The 12321-nt window shown below is 42.7% G+C and overlaps 1 protein-coding gene across 3 annotated transcripts in view; it reads right to left on the minus strand.

Moving 5' to 3' along the window:
- Positions 1–5407: 5407 nt before the first annotated feature.
- MYOM1 (myomesin 1) overlaps positions 5408–12321 on the minus strand; it is a 153361-nt gene continuing 146447 nt past the window's right edge. For all 3 annotated transcript variants that reach the window (XM_040479292.1, XM_040479291.1, XM_040479290.1), the window contains 4 exons: positions 12248–12284; positions 11978–12000; positions 9398–9453; positions 5408–6241 (listed from right to left, as the gene is read on the minus strand). In XM_040479292.1, the coding sequence (XP_040335226.1) occupies positions 5948–6241; positions 9398–9453; positions 11978–12000; positions 12248–12284 (410 nt within the window). In that variant the 3' untranslated portion in view covers positions 5408–5947. The remainder of the gene's footprint in view (positions 6242–9397; positions 9454–11977; positions 12001–12247; positions 12285–12321) is intronic.

Here is a 12321-nt window from a genome sequence, read left to right on the forward strand (position 1 = left end):
AAGCCAATAGTCTCTTTTCCTTTCCCTTCCTTGTCCTTGGCTTCCAGCCTCCCACACACCCAGCAGCTCTGTCTTGCCTCATTCCCCCTCCAGAGAGACGGAAAAAAACAGTTCTCACCCCAGTTCGGTTCCATGACTTCTGGGAGAGTCTGTGCGGAGGGCAAAGCTGCCTGGGATTTTCCACTGTCACTGGACATAAACCTGGTGAGAAGGCAGGGGTTTTAGAGGCCAAGGGTGTTCTCCCCACTACTGAGGTTCAGCCTGTCATGCTGGGAAGCCTGTGAGGAACAGGGCCTGGACCAGACCAGTGCCAAGTCAATATTCGTTGATGAATGAATGAGTAGAACAAAATGATAGCTTATATTTTTATTGGCATAAGGTACAGGTCATTGCCATCTCCTTAAGTTTTGAGAAGGAAACACGGATTTTTTTCCATTGCCATAATTTCTTTATCTTTACTTTCAACACTGCTGAAACTTTCTTCTGAGAGGAGGATTTCAGATTTCTTGATTCTGCTCCAGCAATGAATGAGTTGTTTTCTTCTCCCTTGGTACAGTTTTCTTTTCAGAGAAATAAAAAGCCCCTCTTGGCATTGTGGTCCCTGTTTCTGGGTGTGTGAGGAAGAGGTACATCTCCTGAGACAGTATGGTGGATGGGGACTGGACTTTGGGGGAAGCTCATGAACCGGGGGTGCCTGAATTGACAAAGATCTGAGAGCAGAGAGCATTCTGCTGGTGATAGATCTCCCAGCTTTAGTTTGTCAGGTAAAGTCTTTATGTTGCCTTAATTTTTTAATAATATTTTCTGCAGGTAGAGAATGCTAGGTTGAGAGTTTTTTGCTTGTTTTCTGTTCGGCACTTTAAAGAGTTTGTTCCATGGTCCTTTGGCTTCTATAGTTTCTCCTGAGAAGTCTTTTGCTATTCTCACTTTCATTCCTATGTACATGATGTCTTTTTCTCTCCGGCTCTATCTAAGATATTGTCTTCACCAATGTTCTCCAGCAAATTTATTATGACTCTTGGTCATTCTTGGTATTCTTCTATGTCTCTACTTAATATATCCAATCTTTCCTCTGGTTTCTTGAAAATATAGAATGTAGTTATAATAGATGTTTTAAAGTCCATGCCTGCGAATTCTATTATCTCTGTCATTTCTGGGTTTGCTTTGATTAATGTATTTCACCTCCCTGCCTCCAGAATGCATTATTTTATTAGAGATCTGCTAAATTATATTTATTATAGAGATCTGATAACTTAGGTTAATGATTATAAAATTATACTGATGACATTTCAAGTTATATTCCTACAATCCACCAACAAATTGCTGATATACACATAGCTTGCCATATTTCAAAAGGTACTTATGTATCTTTTCTTGAAATTATTATTATATTTGCTGTTGGGATTACATAGTGTTAAAATTACTAAAATTTATTTTGGATTTTCATTATCTGCTCAAATAATTTAAATTTATATTGAATTATTCTTGAATTTCCATAATACTTGTGTATAAAGTATTTTTTCCAGTGTTATTGAGATATAACTGACATAAAACAGTGTATTAGTTTAGATATACAACGTGATGATTAGACATATGCATGTATTGTAAAATGATTACCACAATAAGTTCAGTTAATATCCATCACCTCACACTGTTACAAACTTTATTTGAGTGATGAGAACTTTTAAGATATACTCTCTTAGCAACTTTCATATATATGATATAGTATTGTTAAGTATAGCCACCATGCTATACATTGTATCCCCAGGACTTATTTATCTTTTTTAAAAAATGTTTTAATGTTTATTTATTTTTGAGGGGCGGGAGGGGCAGAGAGAGAGGCAGACATAGAATTCAAAGCAGGTTCCAGGCTCTGAGCTGTCATCACAGAACCTGATGTGGGGCTTGAACTCCTGAACCGTAAGATCATTACCTGAGCTGAAGTCAGACACTTAACTGACTGATCCACCCTGGTGCCCCTTATTTATTTTAAATGTAATTTTCTCCTGGTTGTTAGTCGTATTTCCCTGCTTCTTGGTTTGCTTCCTGATTTTTTTATTGGATATCCTGTAGAATGAATTTCACACTGTTGGATAATGCATCCATTTAAGTTCTGCTGCACTTTGTTCTGACACACCATTAGATTATGATAGATATTTGAGCCTTTTGAGGCTTGCTTTTACCCTTTGTGAAGGTGGGTCCAGAGTGGCTTTTAGGGTAGGGTTAATGTAGCCCTGCTTCTAAGGTGAGAAACTTCTGAGGACACTCATGATGTTCCACATATTACAAAGTCTTTTCATTCAGGCTGGTGGGAGGAAGGACTAGTCCCAACCTGTGTGAGCTGCAAAAACTGCTCGGCTTCCTGCTTCCCCGCAGCTCTTTCCCCAGCACTCACAGAGCAGTGTTCAGCCAGAGACCCATGTACAGCTGTCCAGCCCTGCTCCTCTATGCAACACTCTCTCCCTATCCTTTTTTCTCTACAAATTCTAGCCGCCTCAGCCTCTTTGAACTTTGGTCTCTGCGCCTGCAGCTCAATGAGACTGTCAGGCTCTGTCTGGATTCCCACCGGTTGAACTCCAGCCTGAACACTCTGTCCAGGGCAATGCTCTGTCCAGGCAATCACAGATCTCTCATTTCTCTTTCTCTTTCTCTCGGGATAACAGCTCTATGTCTGCATGCTGGTGCCCTTCCTTAAACAGTTTTTTCCCCCATACATTTTGCCTGGTTTTGTAGTTGTTTATGGTAGGAGGACAATTTCCATAACAGTAATCCTTTGTGGGCAGACACAGAAGTCCCTTGTGGTGTAGTTTTACATTTGCTTCTTTAGGGCCCCAGACATTGGCCATTTTTATGGGAACTCTTGGCTTGAGATTCCTACACCATGTGGTGCTGTAAATTTGGACCCCACAAGCATGCAGTACTGGCTTCAGGAATCCATTAACTTTGTTTTTCTACCCAGAACCACCCCCAGGCAGATGGCAAGCTTCCATATAGCTTCTCTGTCAGTTGGTGATATTTTTACCATTCCTATTTTTTTTGACTAAGCTACCCTTTGTGTACCCCAGCTTTGTGCAGGATCTTGGTGGACAGCCACCCATCTCCAGCAACGGGAGCCACGTCTCTCGCTGGAGGAGCTTGATCTAGGTAGAATTAATATTTTTGCATTATGGCATCTGGACATATTTGATTCTTAGGTACCTGGGATGTTTTAGATAATTTATCCCAGTAATAGCTCAGCTTTATGATTTTAACCTAAAATGTTTAACAGTAAGTTTATACACCAAATGACAAATTTAAGAGAACTCAAAATCTTCCACATCTATATACTCAGTTTCATAGGTAAGTAAGGTTATTTAAGTTTTTGGAAAGTTTTTGTTTGGTAAGTCAGACAATAGTAGTACCTAAAATGGAAAGCAAATATATTAATTTATAAATACAGCTTAACAAGTTAAAGGGAATTTAGTTATACTATTAAAGCACCCTTAAATCTTTTCAATGGTTAGATTTTTTAAATAGAAAAATAAGATCTTAAAGCTAACCTTCAAGGATTTAGGAAGAACTAGATTTTTAACTTCATTACTTTAATAGAGTAAATATTAGTTTTAAAAAACAAAACTCTGAAGAGCCTTTTTTTGTGCCTCAATATGATCCTTTGTGTACCAGTAACTCACATTTAGCAGGTCACAGATCCATGAATTCTCATGAGTTAGAAAGATTTTCAGCATCATTAAATTGATAGATCTACACTTTTGTTCTATTTTCCCTTGTAGAAACAGTGGCTTTTTACATAAACCATCAAACCATAATGTAGTTGATTTAGCTTTGTCGTTACAATGGCTGAAATAATTCTTACAACCATCTTGTTGAGAAGTCTCAGCTTATAGAGCTAAGAATATGAAAGCCACTTCTCCCCCTAAGTGCCACCTTGCTCCATCAAGTCCCTCGGAACTGGATGGCAGGGATCTTGGTGATGCACACTTTGATTTCCCAAGTTTTCACACAGTTTCAGAACTCAGGACACACTGTTGGGATTCAACGTCCTTCTTGTTTTCTCTCTGGTCTGGGCTCCAGTGGACTGGAACTGGGACTGGGGGTGGCAGGTTCTGCTCACACGCACACCTCCCTCCTCCTTCCCTTCCCCTAACACTGGCGACTTTGCTGCTGGTTCTCATAAGGGGGGCATCTGAGGTGTGGAGGAGAGTCTTGGGGGTCTCTCACCTGCACAGCTCCCTTGCATGCAGAACTGCCCCTGCTTTACTCCTTTCTCCTCTCTTTGGCTTCCCTGCTGGTGTCCACTTTCCTTAGGTCTTCTTGTCCAGAGACAGCCCTCTTGCTGAAGGGGGGAAAGCTTCAGACTACACAAGGTCAGCCGCCCTTGGCTTTGACCCTTGGGAAGCTCATCAACTTGCCATGCCTGTTAGTGAGAGCACAGCATCTCTCCGCTGACTGGCGTTCAATGTCACAGCAGCAGCAAGGGGGCACTTGGCTGCACGCGGGAATCAGCAACAGTCAGATGAGGGGTTTCCGGTCCTGAACGTTGCAAAGGAGAAGATGTGTTGGTGTACCTCCAAACTTATAAGAGGGTCAGTTGTCCCATCCCTGACCTTTGGCAGGAGGATGGAGAGGGGAAACCTCCTTTTACCATTACTGTTTTCCTCTAGTGGTGTGTGAGTGAGCAGGAGTGTGCGTGTGAATGTGTGTGGTAGAGGTGGTTGTGGGGTAGTGATGGAGGAAGAATCAAATTTCCTAAAGCATAATGCTGTCTGCCAGCAAGCCCTGCAAAGAGGGGCAGGCTCCAAAGCTGGCAGTTCTCTGAACTCAGAATCAGGGTTCTTCTTTTCTTAGCTGTGCACCCTTATTCGCCAATTCTGGCACTAGACTCCCACACCATCTTATTATCCTTAATTGACACATTACATGCAATTACTCTGGGTATCTTAACAATGGAATAGACTTGATCGTACAGTAAGCCACCAGATGTACAGTGACAGCTCAATTTTACACCCTGGATCCTCAATTGACCTTGGATGACTCTGACAAGTCTGTGAAGGTACCACTTTATTTAAAAAAATGTTTTTTTAACATTTATTTATCTTTGAGAGAGAGACACATACACAGTGCTAGTGGGGGAGGCACAGAGAAAGGGAGACACAGAATCCGAAGCAGGCTCCAGGCTCTGAGCTGTCAGCACAGAGCCCGAAGTGGGGCTAGAACCCACGAGATGTGAGATCATGACCTGAGCCGAAGTTGGCCGCCCAACCAACCGAGCCACCCAGGTGCTGCATGAAAGTACCACTTTAACCAAGAGGAATTTACATCAGAAGATGCGCTATAAGAAGCAATGAGAAGGATGCACCAGAGACCACTAAACTGAGCAGCCGAACAGGAAGAATAAGAGAAACACTGATGGGGAAGAGGAGAGGTGTGAGGACTGTTTATTAATACCAAGGAGGCTCCAAATCACAAGACCGTCAATAGAAATGCACGTCACTATCGTAACAACACACAAAACATACTGGTTGGCTTAACAATTCATCCCTGTCTTGACAAAAATGCTGAAGTATGATTGCAACCCATGAGAATTCACCGGGGAAAGTCTAGCCAAGTCCAAACTCTGCTCCACAACACATTCGTCTGCTCTCTGACCATCGTTCAACGTCCCTCTGACTTTTATTCTGGCCTTTTCCTTAAAACCATTTCCTAATGTTTGTGCTACCAATGGTATTTTCTTAACACAGAATTTGCAGATAAAGAAAAACTATTAAAATGTTGTTAGTTGATGCTTTTTTACAGGAGTAAAAGATTTCACAATTTTCCCCCAAGCAGCACAAAAATAGGGAGTAGAAAGCATGAAGACTTCCTTATGCTTAACTCAAGCCATTTGCACACAAGTAACTCGAGGCAGCTCAGTGCAGCTGCCCCTGCGCACACTCTCAGCGGTCTCCCGTCACTTGGACTTCTTGTTGCCTTTCTGGGGCTGCTCAGTGGCCTTCCTTGCCTCCTCCTCTGGGATGAACACACTGATAGTGAAGTCGCTTATCTCCGAGCCATACTTGTTCTTCACAACCAGCCCGTATTTGCCGGAGTCGGCGGTGCTCACCCCACTGATGGTGAAGTAGGCCGTCTTGCCAGCCTCAAACTTGACACTGCAGTGGTCATCTGTGACCAGAGGCTTCTCGTTCTTCAGCCAGGACACCTCTGGAGTCGGGTCACCCCACACGATGCAGGTGAGATTAAGCGCCTGCAAAACAGGTTTTATCAGAGGGAAGGAAATATATTTGGTACGATAATCCAATTTCAAGTATCCTTCTGGTGGTCCAGCAGGACCCAAAGGAGGATAAATATAAAACCCATGGAATGATGGGTGGAGTTACGTGGCATATGCACCTGCGTGGATTACAATTTGACTTCAGTCCTGAGTAGGTTTCCGTAGGGCCTCAGCCTTCTGGCTTTGGGAGTGCTTATCATCAGAACCACACGAAGGAGTTTGCTTCCAGGTCCCACAGGCACTCTTGCTTTCGTAAACACCTAGATATGCCTTTTGTTCTCATGTGGCATCTGGACGCTGTCTCAGTAGAGAAATCTCATTGCCGTAATTACCACCTGCTCACTTTGCATTCTGTCTGCCTCACAGAGCCCGGCAGCAGAATCCTAACAGCTGTTTCAGATAATGGGACTGATTTTCAGGTTCCACCTTCCTCATTTTATTTCTCCCCCCAAAACTCCACCCAGTCTGTTACAGTTGCAAAGGTGCTCTACCAAAACGTATTCCTATTTCCTGATATCTTATTATACTACGATCTGTGCTGAAACCCTCTTATTTTAAAAGATCAATGCTTAGGCCTGCAGTTTTACTTTACCATAGTTTTCTGTTGAAAGTTTAAGAGTAATTGTAGATTCATAAACAGTTGTAAAAAATAATAGAGAGATCCCATGTGCCCTTACCCAGTTTCCCTCAACAGAAACATTTTACAAAACGATAGTATAAGAACACAACCAGTACGTTGACAGTGATGGAATCCATTGTTCTTATTCAGGTTTCCCCAGTTTGGCTTGCACTCATTGGTGTTTGTGTGTGTGTGTGGCTCTATTCAATTCTGTCACTTGTCTAGGTCCATGTATCTAGTCCCTCAGTCAAGACAGAGAACATTTCCATCACCACAAGGATCTCTCATGTTGCCCTTTATACCCACACCCACTCCCCTGTCCCCAACCTCCCAACCTCACTTCCAACTCCTGGCAACCACCAATCTGTTTTCCATTTCCAACACGGAATTTTCCAAAGCATTATATAAATAGCATCGTATAGTATGTAGCCATTTGAGATTGCCTTTTCTACCTGGCACAACTCCTTGCAGACTCATCCAAGTTACTGCAGATATCAGTAGTTTGTCCCTTTTTATGGGTCAATAGTGTGCCATGGTGTGTGTGCGTGTGCGTGTGTGTGTGTGTGGCTATAAAGGTCATCTGGGCTGTTTCCAGTTTGGGGCTATTATGACTAAAGTGGCTACTGAACATCTGTATACAGGTTTTTATTTGAGCTTAATTTTAATTTCTTTATGATATATGCTGAGGAGTACAACTACTAGCTCATATGGTAAATCCATGTTTTCCTTTTTTGAGAAATTGTCTAACTGTTTTCCTGAGTGGCTGTACAATCTTGGTTTACATTTCCACCAGCAATGTATGAGTGATCTGTATCTCTGCATCCTTATCGGTGTTTGTTGTTGTCACTGTTTTTATTTTAGCGGTTCTGATAGGTGTGTTAGGATATTTCATTGTGGTTGTAATTTGCGTTTCTCTGAATTTACTTCACATTTTAAATTCCATTCTTGCATTTTTTTTTCTTACTGAAATCCAGAAACTATAAGAAAAAGAACTAGGGCTCACAAGATACAGGGAAAAGGATATTCTTCTCTAAAGAGTCTTATATGATCACTTATTATCTCTTCTATAAGAGTATTGTTTAAAAACAGGAGATTAAGAAATCAGTTTCCTTTCCATGGTTAATTAGCATTTCTTACTGAATTATTCTACAAACAAATTTCAACAAGATAAATAGTCAAGCTATTGCCATTAAACTTACCCAAGTGGATCAGGTTCATGATTTTGGAAACTGTGATTACTTAGGGGTTAAAACTTTTTTTTTTTTTTTTAAGTAGGCTCCATGCCCAATGTGGGACTTAAACTCATGACTCTGAGATCAAGAATTGCATGTCTACTGACCGAGCCAGCCAGGCACGCCTTGAGGGTTAAAACTTTTAACAAAACCAAACCAAACTCTCAAATACCTTAGGTGTCATGGAAAACTACTACCCATACTTTAGATTTATTGCCATTATAGATCACAAAGTGCTTTCATATACATTCTATCTCTTAATTCTCACTACAACCTAGTGAGCTGAATATTTTGAACCCCATTAGATGAGGAACATGAAAACCTGCAACCCTGCAGTGGTTGAGCTTAAAGTCAGCTGTGGTCACATATTCTACCCGCAAAGAAATTTAGCTGGATGAAACCTGCCTCTCACTAAAGCCTTTCTACATGCCTTGTTTTATCCCTAGTCTACCTACTGAATGTCTTCAGTGTCCTTCTGAGGTGGGAAAGGGTTTTGTGCCACTACAGGTACCCCTCCCCTATGGCTGGCTTATTAAATTAGTCTTTTTTAAAATGTTTATTTTATTTTTGAGAGAGAGAGACAGAGTGTGAGCGGGGATAGAGCAGGGAGAGAGGGAGACACAGAATCCAAAGAAGGCTCCAGGCTCTGCGCTATCTGTACAGAGCCCGACGCGGGGCTCAAACCCACAGACCGTGAGATCATGACCAGAGCTGAAGTCAGAAGCTTAACCGACAGAGCCACTCAGGCACCCCTGAAATTTGTCTCATGAAACATAGGGATGAAGAGAATGACTCCAGGTTAGAAATTACGTTCATTGCTTTTCAAAGAGATGATTACAGAGCCAGGAAATACCAGTTTAAAGTTAAATGGAAAGAAATCAGCTTTCAACCGAAACAGAGCCAACAGAAATTCGCTGAGCAGCATGTTTCCCTTCAGAGGCGAAGTATTTAACAGGACAGCCTATTTTCCACTAGGTATTAATGTTCACATCTTTGTTCATTTGTGTTTGTCATATAGTTGTGATCGAACATTTTTTGCTTCTCATGGTATGAAAGGGCACCTCTGGAAATAGATTCTGTGGTCCACATGGGCCTGTGTAAGGCGAACTTGTATCCTGATCCTTGGCCTAAAAAACAGACTTGGTTTGTGCTTTGAATCTGGCTATTCTGAAATGAACCCTAAGAAGCAGTGGTGGGGACTTGCTTAGAACAAAGTCTGGGCCACTGGAACCCATTGCTAGTGTGGAAGACGTGAGGACAGGAGTGGTGCATGCTTACCTTGCCTTCCTGGATGGTGACCACATCAGGGAGACCACCCAGCACTCGGGCACGATCTGCAAGCATAGGCATTTCTGGTTAATCACTGAAATGATGAGCGTCAGTGATCCCATTCACAAAACCACCCCAGGGAACTAACTTTCCAATTTAGCCTCCTTCTCCTTATAATTCCTTTATACCTGTTTCTAATATGTAAAATAAGAAAATGATCCAGTGATTGTGGATGTTACCCTTCCTCATACAGATACTTTGTGTGCGTGGGTGCCTCTATCTGTGCCTAAATTATCAGCTTGAGATGGATGGCTTTGTGGCATCAAGACCTGCTCTATAATTTTCACAGCTATTTTCAGCCCTGGCCCTTCTGCAGCTCAGTGGGGCTCAGCTCGAGGAGGCAGAGCAGATCTCTATGGACAGCCTCCAACTCTGCTTGGCCTCCTTTATGGGCTTCCCTATGATTAAAAAAAAAAGTTGCATAATTGGAGGCTATATGCCATGAGATCTGGAGGTTTATGCAAATTGTGGGCTTTCTTTGTGGACTTTTCTAGAGAGCTTTTCTTTCTTGTCTCCTACTAGTTCTTGGTATGTAGCGCTACGATCTATGGGCATGAGTGCAAGGGCCCCAGCTGAGGGGGCGAGGTGTGGGAAGGGTGCTGAAATCCAGAGCTGACCTCTTGCCCCCCTGCTCCCACTAAGCCCTGTGCTCTGGGTGTGACTGGCCCAGCCCCAGAGAAGAACACCTTTGTATAATCTGCTCAAAGGGATACTGTTTGCCACTAAAGCAGTAGCCACCACACTCTCAATTTTAGGCCTACTTTAATTAACGTGTGACTCTAGATCCCGAAGTCAGAAGACTAAAGCTTTGAGTGAGTCTTGAATCTTCACTGCTTTCTCCTGTTGATTCCATTGCACCTTGCACCACTTGTAAGTTCAACTCATCATTTGGCTCCTGCCACACCCGATGTGTGATATCAAGCAGGGCACCTGTGTGGACCCCAGTCTCCTAATCTGTGGCATGGAGGAAGGGTTGCATTACAGCTGTGGACATGATGTCACCCAGCTCTGCTCCACAGCATACGTGGGATTCCTCTAGGGGCCCTCTGAGGAGGGGCACTGAGTCAGGGAGCTCAGACCCCATCCCAACTCCAATGAAGCTAACTCAGCTTTTACCCATTTTGGTAAAATATCTTTCACACAGATACTGGATCTGCGTGAAAGATGGTGTTTGAATGAAGCATCTCCCAACATATAAAAGATTAAACACATGGGGCTAGAAAAGCACTAAAGTCTCTTCCAGCTCTAAACTGCTTTGATACAGAAATTTCAGAAAGAGTTCATGAACTGGAAGGAAGGTCAGGCTTCTTGCCCACCAGAGTTTGAGAATGGGGAGTAGCCACCAACTGTGGACACTGGATTTGCTTGTGCGTGTGTACAGGAGCAGGAGAGGCACACTGGGTACCAACAAGGAGCGCTCCCCTCTGGCCCACAGTGGGCCCCGGTGCCTGCCCCATTCACCACTAGCAGCAGCCACACAAACCCAGCACAAGGGCAGGAAGAGGGAAGGAGCAGGAAGGAGGCGGGAAGCAGTGCAAGTCAAAGGTGAAAAGTTCCATCCTGAATGACCCGGAGCCACTAAAAGGCTGGCAATGACCTCATTTCTCACTCCCCTACAGTTCCCTTCCATTCCAGCTCAGTACTGACTCTACAATTTTAACCTTCAACCATTTTCAAATTGTTGCTTCACACACTCAGAGAGAACCTGCATGATTACGATATTTAGTCCATGACCCCTGAAATCCTAAAAGATTGGGAGTTCCAGAAATCTCCATGTGTGAGGCAAACAGCTGACAGAAGTTAGTAGTGAGCACATTTCTGGGTACACAGACTTGACAGTTTGGCATTTGTTCACTCAGACCGTGAAGTATTCAAGAAGGCCTTATTTGGCAGCTTTTATCCTACAAAGGCTCTTAGGAAAATGCAGGAGTAAATCAGTGATAGTGATTTACCTGATGCCAAATGTACAAAAATTCTTTTTTTTTATTAAAAATTTTTTTAAGTTTATTTATTTATCTTGAAAGAGAGAGTATGAGCACGGGAGAGGCAGAGAGAGAGGGAAAGAGAGAATCCCAAGCAGGCTCCATGCTATCAGCACACAGCCTGATGTGGGCCTCGATCCCACAGACTGTGAGATAATCCGAAATCAAGAGTCAGGCACTCAACTGACTGAACCATCCAGGCACCCCACAAAGTTTCTTATTTCTTCTGTTCTTTAATATATATAAATTTTTCTGACACATTGTGCCTGCTGCAAGTGGTTAACAACTTGCATAATTTGTGCCCAGAGATTTCTCAGGACACCTGGGTGGTTAGCGCAAGAGCTGAGTGACAGTCTTAAAATATAACCTGAGACCTTCCTTTCACAGACATTCTTCCTCAAGAGACTAAATGAAAACACATGTAGAAGGTTAAAAAGAAAAAAGAAAGGAAAAAAATTCATTCTTCTCCATCTGCAGTCACAATAAACAAATGAAAGTTATGTCTTGAAACTATGCCAGGAATAAATGGGAAGGGGGTTTTACTTACTTTTCTCTGCAATAGCAGCTTGTCTGTGGTTGAGAAACAGGAACAAACATGAAAACAAAGAAGAATTTTGTTTTAGTGTTACTTCAAAGTGGCGAAACCTGGACTGCATTTCATTCCCTGGGAGACATCTTGCTGCTCAACAAGGCAGTGGGAAGTGTTGCTTTTAGGCATTTGCCAAAATAAAAGACCCTCTCTAACCCTCAGGTGGGGGAATACCTGAGCACACCATGTTCCAGAGAAATCAGTGCATGCAAATGGCAAGGGACTTACTTTAATCTCTGGAATTCAGCAAAGGCTTCATCATATGCTTTAAGAGAAAAAAAGAGAAGTTAGAATGTTCTCAC

Source organism: Herpailurus yagouaroundi, unplaced genomic scaffold (assembly GCF_014898765.1).
Source record: "Herpailurus yagouaroundi ecotype Mexico unplaced genomic scaffold, PumYag 142, whole genome shotgun sequence".
NCBI lineage: Eukaryota > Metazoa > Chordata > Mammalia > Carnivora > Felidae > Herpailurus > Herpailurus yagouaroundi.